This window comes from Danio rerio, chromosome 24, assembly GCF_052040795.2.
Source record: "Danio rerio strain M-AB ecotype USA chromosome 24, GRCz13ab, whole genome shotgun sequence".
In the NCBI taxonomy this organism is placed as follows: domain Eukaryota; kingdom Metazoa; phylum Chordata; class Actinopteri; order Cypriniformes; family Danionidae; genus Danio; species Danio rerio.
In genome coordinates, this window is record NC_141044.1 from 1,301,147 (window position 1) to 1,318,846 (window position 17,700).

Sequence of the window (17,700 nt, forward strand, 5' to 3'; positions counted from 1 at the left end):
TTGTATAACAGTGGTCTGTTCTGGAAACAATTGTTAAATATACTGCTTAAGGGGGCGAATAATATTGACCTTAAAATGGTTTAAAACTCATTTTATTGTAGCCTAAATAAAACAAATAAGACTTTCTCCAGAAGAAAAAATATTATAGGAAATACTTTGAAAAAATGTATACATAATTCGGGAAATATGGGAAAAATTGACATGAGGGTTAATAGTTTTGAGTTCAACTGTACATATATCTTTCTCATGCCAGTGTCTCCCATAGGGCTGAAAATCTGCTTTTCATAAGAAGCTTCAGAGTGTCTTTTGTTTTAGTCTACGGCTTTCTATAAATCGGAAGTGTTTCCTTGTGAGAGTCAAATGTGTTGTACAGATGTAGGTATCTTAGCTTGTCACGCTTTAACACAGTCTTCCGATTGAAACCAGGCCGTATCCTTAAACATGCTGCACTGGAGGAAGCCTTTAAAGCTGTGTGCACATGCAGAGATGGTGCTTTTGTCCTTTGTGGATTCAAGAAGTTTCGCATCCATGCATGTTTCATTTCAAGAAATGGGAAATGGGAAAACTGGGTCAATACCAGGGCAGGGATGATACATCGGATCATCGGATTGTGATTCATGGATTAATTCTTGGATTTTTCAATGCATAGCAAATCTCTCAGGAATAGATCCTGAGCTTAGTTTTTAACAGCAGAGGGCACTCCAGACTAGTGTTTAACAGCAGACGACGCTCTAGACTAGATTTTATATCTGCAGATGGCGCTCTAGGCTAGTTTTTATATCTGCAGATGGCGCTCTACACTAGTTTTTAAACACCAGATGGCGCTCTAGGCTAGTTTTTAACAGCAGATGGAGCTTTAGGCAATTTTTTTTTAACAATAGATGGTGCTCTAGGCTAGTTTTAACTGCAGATGGTCTTCTAGATTAGTTTTTTGACTGCATACAGCACTCTACACTAGTTTTTTATCTGCAGAGGGTGCTCTACACTAGTTTTTAAAGAGCAGTTGGCGCTCTAGTCTAGTTTTTAACAGCAGATGGAGCTCTAGGCTAGTTTTTAACAGCAGATGGAGCGCTAGGCTAGTTTTTTAACAATAGATGGTGCTCTAGGCTAGTTTGAACTGCAGACGATGATCTAGATTAGTTTTTTTGACTGCATAGGTGCTCCAGGCTATAGTTTTTAACAGCAGAAGGTGCTCTAGGTTAGTTTGTAACATCAGAAGGTGCTCTAGGCTGGTTTTTAAACTGTATACGGCGCTCTAGGCTAGTTTTTAAACTGTATACGGCGCTCTAGGCTAGTTTTTAAACTGTATATGGCGCTCTAGGCTAGTTTTTAAACTGCATACGGCGCTCTAGGCTAGTTTTTAAACTGCATACGGCACTCTAGATTAGTTTTTAAACTGCATACGGCGCTCTAGGCTAGTTTTTAAACTGCATACGGCACTCTAGGCTAGTTTTTAAACTGTAAACGGCGCTCTAGATTAGTTTTTAAACTGTATATTGTGCTCTAGATTAGTTTATTTAGCTGTATACGTTGCTCTAGGGTAGTTTTTAACCGCAGAAGGCACTCTAGATTAGTTTTTTAGCTGTATGCATTGCTCTACGCTAGTTTTTAACCACAGACGCACTCTAGATTAGTTTTTTATCTGTATGCATTGCTCTACGTTAGTTTTTAACAGCAGAAGGTGCTCTAGGTTACTTTTTTTTTACTGCAGAAGGCAATCTAGGTTATTTTTTAACTTTATACGGTGCTCTAGACTAGTGTTAAACAGCAGACGGCACTCTAGGTTAGTTTGTAACATTAGATGGCACTCTTGACTAGTGTTTAACAACTGATGGTGCTCTAGACTAGTGTTTAACAGCAGATGGTGCACTAGGCTTGTTTTTAAACTACAGATTGTGCTTTAGGTTAGGCTTTAAACCCCAGATGGCGCTCTAGGCTAGGTTTTTCCTTCTTCTGGTCATGTGGTATGATGATGTCATCTTTTTCATACTTTTTTTTTTTGAGAGATTTGATATTTTTCCCCCTCTGCAAACACATTATCCACAAACGTTTGTTTCAGGGCACAGACAATGCTGCTGTCATGTGGACGAAAGGCCAAAACAGTATTAACTATATTGAACAATACCATTTTGAGAATTTCCCTAAATCAGCATTCTGCACAACATTGCAATTTGATCACGCATTCCTTGTTTCTCCTAACACACATTTGTTTGTCAGCATGGGAAGAGCGCTCATGAATATACAAAGCGAACACTAGCCTCTGTAGCTTACTAGCTTAGCTCAATATCTCCTGACCCTTGACTAATTATCAGGAGTGCCAAGCTGAGAGCGTTCGACCCTGAATCTAATTTGAAGCCGCATTAAGATGCATGACAAACGCTGTCTTTTTGACACCTTCCAGAGGGGGAAGAAAAACCCTGCAAGAAATGTGGTGTTTTAACAAGGAAGAGCCGGCGTCTGTGAATAATATAAGTGTCTGCTGTAAATTACATTTGAGAGTGCAAACGCAATAAATAATGAACTGATAATATGCGTTGGAGGACACAGGAAGAGCGAGTTGTGTGTGCCAAGCGGACTGTGCCATTAGATGGAGAAATACTGTTGTGTGGCTTAATGGAGGCCAAATGAAGAATTCCACTCTTTTAATAACGCTTGTTATAATTAAACTCCTCCACAAGTGCTGGGCACGAGAGAGAAAGAGAGAGAGAGAACGAGCGCAGGACGTCTCCAAATTATAAATCATTCATCCTCGGCAGGGTTCCGCCTTTGTTCCCTTGGAAACAGATGTGCGGGGCTCAACTTTGACATCTGATTGGCGGAAAGGGATTGACAGGGGCACGGCACACGAGGGCTGAAACAGAATACATCTGATTTGCTGAAATTCCTCCTGCCGAAAAGAGTACCCATCCTCGAATCAATACTCTTTAGAGAATTCCAAGCGCTTGTGCTCGATACTGCGCGGTGGGAGGCAAGACATTTAGGGTTTCATTAATATCTGAAATGACTAAACAAGTTCAGCAAGCCAGGAGGGTGAACGTTCGCAAAGTCTACTTAATTATCCTGAATAAAATATGAAGTGGCAACTGTGAAATGATGTGGAACCGATTGGTTTAGGCACAAATTCTCCCTCTTCATCTGATCTCGGAGACTCAAATATGTGCAGAAGACTTTATATTGTTTGGATGGTAACAGCCACATGCCAAACATCCACAAATATGCTGTCATCTGACGAACATGAGGATGCTTCAGCTGAAGTGATGGTCTGTAAAATGAGTGGAGGCTAATTATTGACTCCATCCTGGCAGTGTGTTAGTATAGCTCTTTGTACTCTATACAACAGTCAGTCGATACCGTATTGACAGAGAGCGGTAATCTATAAGCATAATGAGCTCAAAGAAGAACTTTGTATTACCATGATCAAGAGCACTTGAGAAATCATCAGATAACAGTCATAGTCAGCATATTGAGCAGATTCTGCTTTACGAGACAAAAAGAAATCCTAAAAGTGTAGAGGTCAGAATCTGCAGCCTCTTTAAGGGAACTTCTTTAGTTCCTGAGGAAATGCTTGTCTTGCTTCCACAATGAAATATATAAAATTAACACCACAGTTCCTCTTCTTAGAAGCACACAAATCAGGCGCTTGAGTAAAAGTGCAGATACCCTACTATAACCTTACTGCAGCACAAGTCTTTACCTGGTTTTTAATTTACATTTAGTCATATAGCAGATGCTTTCTCTAAAGAGACTTACAAATGAGGAGGGGCAATATATTTATATATTTATTACATTATAATCTGAGTAAAAGCGTGTGAAATCAAATTCACATGCTGAACTTTATTTACTGGAGCCTTACAGATCATTTGAACTGGTGAATCATTTACTGTAGACTCACTCTGAACGGATCTTTGAATAAATTAATCATTTACTGGTGCCTGACTCTGAATAGATCATTTGAACCGGTGAATCATTTGTTAGAGACTCACTCTGAACGGATCGTTTGAACTGGTCAATCATTTACTGGAGACTCAATGGATCTTTGAATCAGTGAGTTGTTGACTGGATGTTCACTCTGAATGGATAATTTGAATCAGTGAGTTGTTTACTGGATGTTCACTTAATGGATCATTTAAATCAGTGAGTTGTTTACTTAAAGTTCACTCTAAATTGTTCATTTGAATCAGTGAGTTGTTTACTGGAGACTTACTCTAAGTGGATCATTTGAATCAGTGAGTTGTTTACTGGATGTTTTCTCTGAACAAATCATTTGAATCAGTGAGTTGTTTACTGGATGTTTACTCTGAATGGATAATTTAAATCAGTGAGTTGTTTACTGGATGTTTACTATGAATTGATCATTTGAATCAGTGAGTTGTTTACTGGATGTTCACTCTGAATGGATCACTTGAATCAGTGAGTTGTTTACTGGTTGTTCACTCTAAATGGATCATTTGAATCAGTGAGTTGTTTACTGGATGTTCACTCTAAATGGATCATTTGAATCAGTGAGTTGTTTACTGGATGGTCACTCTGAATAGATCATTAGAATCAGTGAGTTGTTTACTAGTTGTTCACTCCAAATGGATCATTTGAATCAATGAGTTGTTTACTGGATGGTCACTCTGAATAGATCATTAGAATCAGTGAGTTGTTTACTAGTTGTTCACTCCAAATGGACCATTTGAATCAGTGAGTTGTTTACTGGATGTTCACTCTGAATGAATCATTTGAATCAGTGAGTTGTTGACACATAAACAGAAGGAAAATAATCTATTAAACGTATGAATATATACATGAGTAAATTGGTGAATTGAATTATGTTGTTACTGTGACCACTGCTGCTGAGTTGAGATTATTCCTTTAATTCAATTAGCTTCTCAGGACAATATTTTGATAGCAATAAAAAAACAAATCTGCCTACCAGACCTGCCCCAGCAAATATTTGGCTGTGGGTCACGTCTGTTATTAGCCCCCCGAGGAGTCTCTGTGGCCCTTTCCAGTCAGGCAGAGATTATAAAACAAGTCTGGGTTTTCAGGGCACCCTTGGGGTTTGGGTCACTGAAAAGACCCAATGTGCAAGAAAAGGCCTGCAGAGGTGCTACAGTGTTCGAGTAATCAACACAATGACGGCTGCCAAGAGTTCTTCACAGACCAAAATAGACATGCACTAATAATCTGCATGTGAGTTTATTCTACAATGCAGAAGTGCACACAGCTTTGCAATCGTTGACTATGAGAGAAATGATTAGGAATAATAATCGGTCAAACTGCTTGCTCTATTAACAAGTGTGTTCATGACTATACATATAAAGTGGAACATGCATTAGGAAAATATCAGCTTGCAACATCAAGCAGCATAAACAAGCCATGTTTAACATGTAAAAGTAAAAAAGAAGTCTCCAATGTCTGCGCCTGCTAGTATGCATATAAAGAATAAGGTCAATTCTAGTGTGTGGCCATGCTTTGGGTTAGTTATTGTCTCTCAGACATTAGGATCGTGTTAGTTTCTCCCAGATGCAGCTCATACAACAGTCTTTGTTGGGGTTACAAGCATCTGTTGGCCAGAAAGACTCACTGGGGCCAGAGCAAACCAATGCATTTGGGTTTTAACATTCCCTGGCTGACGACCAAAGGGCAAAACTCAGCAGATGTTGCTGCTGGTCTTCAACAGAGGACGACACTGTTGTCTGTGGATAAAGCATAGAGCTCAACATTGCAGAAGCTACAATCATTTGTCTAGCCATTCATTCATTCATTTTCCTTCGGCTTAGTCCCTTATTTATCAGGGGTCGCCACAGTGGAATGAACCGCCAACTATTCCAGCTGTTTTATACAGTGGATGCCTTTCTAGCTGCAACCCAGTACTGGGAAACACCCATACACTCTCATTCACTACAGGCAACTCCCCTACAGAGCATGTGTTTGGACTGTGGGGGAAACCGGAGCACCCGGAGGAAACCTACGCCAACACGGGGAGAACATGCAAACTCTTCACTGAAACGCCAACTGACCCAGCCGGGACTTGAATCAGTGACCTTCTTGCTGTGAAGCCACAATGCTAACCACTGAGCCATTGTGCTGCCCATTTCCAGCCCAAATGCTCCACTACTCGTTCATAAAATACTGCTATCTACAGTATACGCGTGAATGGTTCAATACCTGAATCCACTCTTTATTCGTGTCCTCCAAAGGCGTCCAGCCGTTCTCTGGGTTGTTGAGTCGTGATCGTTCTGCTGACCAGCTGTTGCTGTACTGGGACGAGGCCATGATTTGGTCCGAATGGATTTCCCCAGTTTCCATACCCAAAGGCTCAGTGCAGTCAAAGTCTGGAAAAAAGCAGACAGAGAGAAAAAGATGACGGAGGGGGGGAAGGGGAGAGCTGTTAAAAAGTCATTTCATGATCTAAATAAAGAATACATCAGATCACAGCCCAAGCTAAAAAGCCTTTCTCTTGGGAACGGGCCACTCAGTACCACAGGTTTCCATCTCTGAGCACCAGAATAAAAGATGCACAGTCCTCTTTCTCTCACTCTTTACAGGAAAAGAAGGTTAAATGGAAGTGGGAAGTGTAGCACATTAAGACGCAGAGCTTTATTCATAAAACATTCAGTTTAAGCTCTTACGTCCAGCATGAAAAGTCATGAGGGTTATAAAAGGAGTGCAGAGTTAAAGGGGTAGTTCACTCCAAAATGGAAATTCTGTCATTATTTACCTATTACTCACCTGTTCCAAACCTATTGGGTTTCTTACTTGAGTTGAACTAAAAAGAAGATAATTTGAAGAATGCTAGAATTCTGTAACCATTGACTTCCCATAGGGGAGAGTAAATAGTGGCTCAAAGTTCAACCCAGAAGATATTTTGAAGAATGCTGGAAAGCAATCATTAACTTCCATTGCATTTGTTTTTCCTACTATTGAAGTCGGTGGTTACAGGTTTTCAGATTACTTTAAATATATATTCTTTTGTGTTCAATGGGATAAAGAAAATCAAATAGGTTTCAAACTAATTGAGGGAGAGTAAATGGTGAATACAATTTTATTAACTGTTTTTTCAAAGTTCATCAAAAAAGACAAATCTGTCATCGTTTGCTCACTTGTTTGTTTCTTCTCTTGACCACAAAAGAAGATATTTTAGAGAATGATGGAATTCTGTAACCGTTGACTTCCATTGCATTTGTTTTTCCAGCCTGATCTCACGAGAAAATGTAATTATTTTACATTGTGTCAGTTTATTAGCTAATTTATGAAAGTTAATCCAAAAAAAAGAGAATTCTGTCACCTTTCAAAACCTATTTGAGTTTCTTTATCCTGTTGAACACAACAGAAGATATTTTGAAACCTGCTGTAAACCTGTAACTATTGACTTCCACAGTATTTCTGTTTCCTACTATTGAAGTCAATGGTTACAGGCTTTTAGCTTTCTTTTAAAATATCTTATTTTGAGTTTAACAGAAGAAAGAAACTCATAAAGGTTTAGTATAGTGAAGTTAATAGTAATAAATATTGAGACAATTTTCATTTTTGGGATTAAGTTCATTAAAAAAAAGTATATTCTGTCATTGTTCAATTCTGTCATTGACTTCCATTGCATTTGTTTTTCCTACAATTGAAGTCAATGGTTACAGGTTTTCAGCATTCTTTAAATTAACTCATTTCGTGTTCAACAGAAGAAAGAAACTCATACAGGTTTAGAAATACTTGACGGAGAGTAAATAATGAGTAAAATTTCAGTTTTTGGGTGAATTATCCCTTTAAAATGATACAAAAATGAAAATTCTGAGCTTCCTCATACTGTTGAACACAACAGAAGATGTTTTGAAGAATGCTGATTGCTAAAACTCACTTTCATAGTATTCATTTTTACTACTATGGAAGTAAATAAGCGCCAGCAACCAGCATTCTTCAAAACATCTTCTTTTGTGTAGAGACTCTATAACACTTTAGTATATGGACCAATTCTCACTATCACCTCTTTGCTTATTATTTATTAAGATATAGACAGTTTATTAGTACTTATAAAGCATACATTAAGCACATTCTTATTCTAATCCAACCAAATAATCACTCTTTAGCAAATTAGAAGTTTATTGAGCTAAAGGTCTGTACTATAAAACTAAATTAAAGTGTGACCAAAAACTCATAAAGGTTTAAAACCACATGAGAGAGAGAGAGAGAGAGAGAGAGAGAGAGAGAGAGAGAGAGAGAGAGAGAGAGAGAGAGAGAGAGAGAGAGAGAGTAAACAATGAGGTCATTTTCATTTTGGGGAGAGCTGCCCCTTTAAATAGCACATGGGAAAACTATTCCCCCAACATCAGTGTTTGTAGAAAAGGAAAATCAGAGACGGTCATAGCAAAGCAGGTTGTATATCACTCCACATGCCATGCCACCCAGAATTAGCCTATTGCTGATTGTTTTGTGATGTCGTGTGGCCGTGTGTCTGAAGCCAGCAAAACACATGCTTTGACCTCCAGGGGCCTTCATCCAGACAGGATTTAGGAGACATGCTAATTTATTTACGAGAGGTCACAGACACCAAACAAACACACAGATGTAAAGATGCTGAAACAGTGTGAGCTCATGTTCACTAATATAGCAATGAAAGTGCACGCAGGTCAGATACACACACACATATATACAACGGAGCCTACAGTAAATATGCAGACCTAAACATAGGTTGCAGATGGAGAAAGCATGTGTGTGTTTGACAGACAGTAGCATTATTTGTGTAATTTGTTTGGCACCGTTAGCCTTGTTCTGAAAACATTGCAGGCCATCAGCCAGAACAGAAATAAACACTTTATTTTTGCTACTACACTTGCTACTATCAGTTTACACATTTATTTTATTGTAAATAAACCAATCACCGAGTGTAGTGTACGCTGACAGGCTGCACCATTCTGGATGAGTCATGATGGTTTTTGCTTTGAATAAAGATCACGATTCTGTAGTAACTTTATTTTAATAATAAAATAATAAATCATACGCATCTACAATCAAATTTAAAGTAATGTCATGTAAGAAATAGGTCATAATTCAATAAACTCACGGCACAGTATGATCCCAATTATTATTATTATTTCTCAAACACGTAGTAAAAATAAATCACATGCAGGGATATCATCAGTTAAATTGCTAAATTTTGTATAGACCTGGGGCGGTGAACTCATTAATAATAAATAACCTTAAATCTCCAAAATATGACTGTATTTATTTGAGAGTCAGTTTTTGACAGTTCAGGAGCATAGAAAACTTGAAGCAAATTAAAAATGACATTTGGCAGACAATATATTCAGGAAATTGTCTGGCATAAATAAAATAAATAAGTGTGGACAGACTAGAATTCAGTGTCTGTTCTCAAGTCGATCTCATGCCAACATTTATACTTCACAGGAGTTAAATAATAATGCAAATACCTGTAATTCAAGGAGTGCAAGCATTGGTAAATCATTGTGTGATTCATTTAAATACTCTCCTGCCATAAAATTAGCATCTGACCGGGAAACTCTTACAAATGCATATTGAGGGGGGACAGCCGCAAAAAGAGCTTTGCACACTTTTACATTGCTATTATTCACCCTTTACCAGGGGTGTCCAAACTGGTCCTGGAGGGCCAGTATCCTTAAGAGTTTAGCTCCAACCCTAATTAAACACACCTGAACTAGCTAATCAAGCTCTTACTAATTATACTAGAAACATCCTGTCAGGTGTGTGGAAGCAAGTTAGAGCTAAACTCAAAAGACACCGGCCCTCCAGGACCAAGTTTGGACACCCCTGCCCTATACCCTATAGTTATATTATATTTACCCTATAGTTGTAGAAAACTACAATATTGGGTCATTTTTATGTTACTGTAGTAGTTTAATTGTAGTACTTTACATTAGTATGGTTTAAAAAATAGCTTTCCACACCTTTTCCTTGCTATTCTTCACTGTGTATCTTGAGTAAATGCAGACAGTGCTGTTTTAATAGCAAAAGTCTTTAAATGACGTTAATAAATCTGGATTTTAATATGTGTATGAGTTGATAGTCATATAGACAGAACTCATCGCCTGTCCTGATCCCCTCTATTTAATTTTTTTTGTAATTTGCCACTTGTCAATTCTCTTTATTGGCTATTTGTAAAGGTATTTGTGTCTGCTATGCACTTTAAAGCAATTGATTAGATAATCCCTGTGTTTTCCTAGCCACAACAGCTAACGGCAAATTACATTAAAGCCAAAAGAAGTCCTTTTAAGTGTGTGCGTCTCATGAATTTCTCTCTTTTACCCTTGAAAAACTTCATCTTAACATGATTACTCATTCTCTTCTGCTCTGTTATATCTCTCTATCTCTCCCAGCCATCTATCCACTCTCCACCCTTTCATTCTTTAGAACAATGACTGAAAACAAGCAGATCTGTGCTCTGATTACATCTGGCATCCGTCACTGTTGGTCCCGCTCGGCAGAGACCATAAATCTATGACGCTTCTCTGACAAAAATCCTTCGCTTAAAGACTTATTGCCAATGGCCATATCCTTCCTTTCCTGCGAAGCACAATATACTGGTAAACATGTCGAACTGCGAGGGAAGCTGCCACAGAATGTAAATTTATGGAGGCAATAAATAATTGATAGACTGCGACTGTTGGGCAAAGCCCCTGCTGTGAACACACCGAATATATTCCTGAGCTGGGATGCTTTAGATGTAGCACACACACACAGACACACACCTTCATATGTTCAGGGAGCATACAGATAACATGGAACAACAGTTCACAGTATTACTGGAAACATCCCACATGAACAAAAATACTACAGTAATTTATAGTAAATAGTGTTTTACAGTAATCATACTATAGTAAATGTTATTGTATTTACTGCTCTTTGTTATCAGTATCAACAATAGAGAATTGATGAACTGGAAAAAAATACTGTAGTATACAACATTTTACTACAGTAAACTGTGGTGTATTGTAGTATATTATACCCTATGATTTACAGAATTGGGTTTTTGTTTGTATTACCCCATATAAACACGATACTATAGTAACTTTAGTAAATACTGTAGTGTATCTGAACAATAACCATTGTTAATAAATGATCCAGCAAACTGTAGTATTAACAGTAATGAACTGATAAACTGTAATAAATACTGTACTATACTTTACTTCAGTAAACTGTGGTGTACTGTAGTATAATATACCCTGTAGTTGTAGAAAACTACAGTATTGGTTCATCTGTTTATATTACTGTAGTTGTTGTGTTACCATAGCATGTGTAGAAATAGCACAACCTATTCATTTAAAAACACTACAGTATTTACTATAAGTTACTGTAGTATTTTGTCAAAGGCAAATTGAAAAAAAACAATGTTTTTTCAGAACATCCCATATGAAAATAATACTATGGTAACATATAGTTAATACTATAGTGTTTCTAAACTATAACCATTGTTAATAAATGCTCCAGCAAACTGTAGTATTAATAATAGTGAATTGATAATCCCTAATAAATACTGTAGTGTACTGTAGTATACTTTACTATAGTAAACTGTGGTCTATTGTAGTATAATATACCCTATAGTTGTCGAAAACTACAGTATTGGGTCATTTGTTTATAATATTGCAGTTATTGTGTTACGAATTAGCACAACCTACTAATTCAAGTACTTGACAATAGCATGGTTTAAAAGCGCTGCTGTAATTAAGTTATTAAATTGGTTATAATTAGTATTTAAAATATCAACTTATATCAAAAGTTACTATAGTATTTTTTTCATAGGCAAAATGTAAAAAAATGGTTCTTTTGAAACCATCTAATATGAAAAAAATATATAGTAACTTATAGTAAATACTATAGTGTAATATAATGAACCATATTTTAACAAAGTATAATAGTATAGTATTAAAAAACATTGTTAATAAATGCTCCAGCAAACTGTAGTTTAACAGTAATGAACTGATAAACTGTAATAAATACTGTAGTATACTGTACTTCAGTAAACTGTGGTGTACTGTAGTATAATATACCCTATAGTTGTAGAAAACTACAGTATTGGGTCATCTGTTTATATTACTGTAGTTGTTGTGTTTCCATAGTGTGTGTAGAAATAGCACAACCTATTCATTAAAGGACTTTACAATAGCATGCTTTAATGACACTACAGTATTTACTATAAGTTCCTATAATAATTTTTCATAGACAAAATGAAAAAAACATTGTTTTTTCAGACCATCCCATATGAGAATAATACTATGGTAACATATAGTTAATACTATAGTGTTTCTAAACAATAAGCATTGTTAATAAATGCTCCAGCAAACTGTACTATTAATAACAGTGAACTGATAAACTGTAATAAATACTGTAGTATACTTTACTATAGTAAACTGTGGTGTACTGTAGTATAATATACCCTATAGTTGTAGAAAACTACAGTATTGGGTCATCTGTTTATATTACTGTAGCTGTTGTTCCCATAGCGTAGAATTAATTAACTCTAGGACATTACATTATGGTTAAAACCCCTAAAACACTATAGTATGCTGTCATATGGGATGCATGACAGCAGCGATTAGTTTTAATGTACTGAATATCTGTGCTGATTCACAAGCACTAATAACCTCTGATCGGTTTGTATGAAACAGAAGGAGACAGTGTGTCTAGGGATAGATTTGCATGCGCTGCATGATTGTGGGTGAGGGTTACTGGTGTGTCCTGAAATTAAATGTTTAGTCGGGGTATTTCTCAAATTGGGTTGAAGAGGTGAACCCTTTGGGTGAGCAAGTTTTGGGTTGAAAACGAGAGCACACCAGCCTCCATAAAGAAGGGCAGATGGGTCGTGACTCCTAACACAATCACTTAATGAAAGAGGGCCACAGCTGATTCAACAGCTTCCCGTCTTACATCATGTGTGTGTGTGTGCGTGTGAAAGTGGGATATGGGTTTCTACCCCACCCATCAGGAAATGCTTCAGCTTTGTGAAGACATTCACAGCAAACATTCGCTAACATTCCTGTGTTGTTCTGAAAACGGCACTGTCAAACAACTCATGCTCATTCATTCATTTTCCTTCGGTTTAGTCCCTTATTCACCAAGGGTTGCCACAGCGGAATGAACCGCCAACGATTCCAGCATATGTTTTATGCAGCGGATGCCCTTTCAGCTGCAACCCAGTACTGGAAAACACTCATAAACACTCACATTTACACAAACACTCATACACTATGTCCGATTTAGTAATCAGTTCCCCTATAGGGCATGTGTTTGGACTGTGGGGGAAATCTGAGCACCTGGAGGAAACCCATGCCAACACAGGGAGAACATGCAAACTCCACACAGAAACATGAACTGACCCAGTCGTGACTCAATCCAGCAATCTTCTTGTTGTGAGGCCAAACAGATGTGCTACAGGGGAATTGGATGAAATAAATTGGCTGTAGAGTATGAATGTGTGTATAAATGAGTGTTTCCCAGTATTGGGTTGCTGCTGGAAGGGCATTTGCTGCGTAACGCATATGATAGAATAGTTGAAGGTTCATTCCGCTGTGGCGAATATCTGATTATTAAGGGACTAAACTGAAGGAAAATTAATGAATTTTGTAAACTGTTTTGTTCTTTGACTTACCATCAGGAACCGTCCTTTCCAGCACAGTGAAATTAGCTGAAAATCCTTCTTTAGCAATAGCGCTGTCTGTGTTGATTGTCATGGCCAAAGTTCCAGTGTAGGATATGATCCGTCCTGGAGTATTCTGTCCGCAGTATCTGCCGATGTATGGACCAACTGTGAACAGAGACAAAGAGAGAGAGGCATGATTAAATACGTTCAATCAATAATCCAGAATTCAACCCTTGTGCACGGTTCAAATGGACTACCATTTGGTTAGGTTGGAGCTGTTTTTGCCTCATTGAATTCCATTATAAGCACATTTTTGATCGCAAAGCCATGACAGCATATAATCATGCATTTTTGATTTTTTCTGTTTTTTTCTGTTGGGAAGAGGTGACATTTGTCATGTTTACTGTTGATTATCAGGTGGCAGCATTAACCCTTTAGATTAGAGATGCCCAAAGTAGGGCATCTCAAATTTAACGTAACCTTTTGTTTCTTTGTTTTATTGCTGAGGTACAAAAAAGCCAACTTAAATTAAGTGATTCACTTAAATACTGTAAATGAATCCGATTTTTAAAATGTAACTACAGTCTCCTGACAGATGCACAAGACATCTGCGAGTGAATCAAAGCTTGACTAGTGTATTCAGCATTGAACTTAAGCTATAAATGAGATTGTTTATGTTTTACTGTAATAAGTTCATTATAGAATGCTAAAAATGATCCTGCATTAGTCAACATTAAAGCGATGTTTAGTTATTTTCAAATATTACAGAATAAATTAGAAAATTATCCATGGCAAATTGAATACGTACAGTTTGATTATATTCAGCCCACAGCCCTCAATCAGGTTTGCTTTTTGGCCTTTTATAGAAAAAGGTTGGGCACCCCTGCTTTAGATAGAAACAGGTTTCTGGCTTTTATTCTTGACAGATTATAACGTGCGTGCAAAAACACACTAGTAAATGTAGGTAGTGAATTTTTTAGGCACTAGAATGTTCTCAGAGTTTATTGTCGAGTTTCTTTCCCAAAATATACAGCAGGGAAAATAAGTATTGAACACGTCAACATTTTCCTCAGTAAACATATTTCTAAAGATGCTGTTGATTTAAAAACCTTCCCAGATGTTGGAAACAACCAGATTAATCCATATTTGCAAAGGAAACACATCTAATTAGTTTACAAATAAAGTTATGAGTAATAAAATGAAATGACTAAGGGAAAATGTACTGAACACATGAAGAAAGGAAGGTGCAGTTCAGCAGTGAAAGCCCAGACAGCAGCTGGAATCTCTCAGTAGTTCTTTAGTAACCCTCTGCCCTTCCTCAGTGTAAATGAACATCAGCTGCTTCAGTTCAACATCTACATTATCAGGAGGATGAAGATGAAACCAGGGTGGACATTTCAGCAAGACAATGATCCAAAACACAGCCAAAGAGACTCTCAAATGCTTTCAGAGAAAGAAAATCAAGCTGTACCCAAATTCAATGCAAAATACAAAATAAAGCTCAGAGCTGCTAGATGATACACACAGAACCATCAAGATTTTGACACTCAAACATGAGCAATACACATGCCCTTATTCTCCATGTGAGAGGCATCACCAAAAAGGCTATAAGCATTAAACACATTTCAGTCATTTAGTACTTTGTCCTTGTTTTATTTCATTGTTATTACACATAACAATTTTTTTAAATGATTTGTTTTGTTTTATTTTTATTGTTAGTGTTTTTACCAAAATCTGGTTCAATTCCATGTCAGCAGCTTCTTTAGAAATATTATTCTAAGGAAAAAGCATGTCCACAAAAAACATCTATCCATTTTCTGAAACACAGAGAAAGTTGTGGCCAAATTAAGGCTCAAAACCAGCCCAGAGTGCATGAAAACATCCCTAACAGCACACATCTGATACTGTAAGTGTTTTAACGCCAAGGACGGCGACACTGTGTTGATTGCGAAAAACATTCTTTCTACACCTTGTTTCTGATAGAAATGAAAAGGCCAGCGTGTGTGTGTGTGTGTGTGTGTGTGTGTGTGTGTGTGTGTGCGCGCATGTGTGTGTCTGTGACCTTGGCTTTGTGTTTTCAGTGGCGATCATAAATTCCAGCACGTATTGTTCATTCCAGGGCCACTCTGATGTGACTTCCCAGAAGCCACTTTAAAAGAGAAAAGATCGTGTAGGAGTTGTAGGGGACAGGAAGAAAGAAATTGAACACAACCAAGGCTGTAAATGGAGAGTTATGCAGTACGTTCGGCTGAGAGACGTCAATGTTTTGAAGTTGTACTGAAAAGAGGGCTTTTCATACGATGTCACGTCTTTCCAGGTTAAGGCTGCTGTTAAACTCCGGGTTATGCAACGTTTCAGAACTTGCAAGATGAGGTAGATGGCAGTGCGAGAATGTAAAAGTGCAATGTTTGGTGACATGCAGCCAATCGTAAACACCCTCAGTGCTTGCCTTATTAATTATTCATGAGCTTGTGCAGCCGCAGAAACTTGAATTACACTGATATTGCACATTTTTGTGCATATTTCGCATACTAGACTGTCAAAAAACAATGGGTTGACAGTCTAAATATCAAGATTAATCCAAGTTTAACAAAAAAAACTTGGTCAAATACTTAGTAAATGAGAGTACGAGTACTATAAGGTTGTTCAATTCAATTCAAGTGTATTTGTACAGCGATTTCAACAATGATTATTGTTTCAAAGCAGCTCTACAAAAGATGCACATTAATGCATTACAATTAATTCTGAAAAGTTGACGTTGCCATAACTTTATTAGTTACTAATAACTTAAACTAATTACCAAGTAACTAATAGGTTTAACAGTTAAAGTTATCATATACATGCAAAGTTAACCAGCAGTAATATACAACAAAAAAAATCTTAGTTAATAGTTTATTAACAGCTAAAATCTGAGAAAAATATTACAAAATCAAGATTGAAAGTAACATTATTAGAGATTTCAAGTTTTGTTGTTTCTTTTAAAAGAAAACTCCCTCTTTTTATTGGGAAATATGCTCATTTTACAGCTCTTCTAGAGTAAAACAGTTAAATTTGACATTTTTTTCAATCTATTCAGACAATCTGAGTCTGGTAGGAGCACTTTTAGCTTAGCTTAGCATAAATCATTGAATCGGATTAGACCATTAGCATTTTGCTAAAAAAAAAAGGCCAAAGAGTTTTAAAAATGTCCCTGTTTAAAGCTTGACTCTACTGTAGTTACGCCATGTACTAAGACTGACAGAAAATTAAAAGGTTAATATTTTCTAGGCTAACATGCCTACTAACTATACTCTCATTCCGGCATAATAATCAAAAAACGTATGATTGTTTTTTTTTTTTAGTAAAAGCATAAAGCCCTTTGTCCCTGGTTCTACAGCTACTTCAGGGCTGGATACAATTTGCATGTACAAAAATGTTGTCTTTCAGAAAGTTAACACATCTTTTTTTCATCCATTTAGTCCATCAGTTTGGCACTTTTAGCATAGCTTAGCATAAATCATTGAATGGGATTAGACCATTAGCATCTTACTAAAAAATGACCTAAGGTTTTTAATAATTTTCCTATTTAAAGCTTGACAATTCTGTAGTTACATCATGTACTAAGATTAACAGAAATTGAAAAGTTGTATATTTTCTTGACTGACATGGCGACAAACTGTACTCTTATTCTGATGTAATAATCAAGTAACGTCACTGCCGTGGCGTAATGGATATAATAATATAATGCAGCGCCTGAAAATAGTTCTGAACAGTTTCCCATGGTTGCAAGATTTTCAAGAAAACCTTAATATGTAAATTAGCAAAACACTTTGGTTGTTTTTGAGCAAGATGCTAACGGTCTAATCCAATTCAATGATCTATGCTAAGCTAAAATTGTTCCCATAAAATATCTTCTTTTCACTTCAAAGAATTAAACTAAAACAGTTTCTATACAAGTGAACGGTGAGTAAATAATGACAGAATGACAATTTTTGTGTGAACTATCCCTTTAAGAGAAACACGCTGTGATTGGCTCTTTAAAAATCCGCCCCTGACAGTCCAGCAGAGATTAAAGCAGCTTTGTGCGTGTACGACAACATAAAACAGATCTGCGGCTTTACATTAAT

General features: G+C 36.9%; 1 protein-coding gene and 1 long non-coding RNA gene across 46 annotated transcripts in view; both read right to left on the minus strand.

The window, feature by feature from the left end:
* nrp1a (neuropilin 1a) overlaps positions 1-17,700 on the minus strand; it is a 418,289-nt gene that overhangs the window by 56,046 nt on the left and 344,543 nt on the right. For all 45 annotated transcript variants that reach the window (XR_015524332.1, XR_015524327.1, XR_015524324.1 and 42 more), the window contains 2 exon segments: positions 13,604-13,759; positions 6,157-6,323 (listed from right to left, as the gene is read on the minus strand). Coding sequence is in view for 24 of the 45 variants with exons in the window: in XM_087308241.1 (XP_087164367.1) it covers positions 6,157-6,323; positions 13,604-13,759 (323 nt within the window). In the remaining 21 variants the exon portion in view is untranslated.
* On the minus strand, positions 700-4,742 carry LOC147837917 (uncharacterized). Its single transcript, XR_015524665.1, has 3 exons — positions 4,205-4,742; positions 1,744-4,113; positions 700-781 (listed from the first exon to the last, which is right to left on the minus strand). It is a non-coding gene; the product is annotated as an uncharacterized LOC147837917 (long non-coding RNA).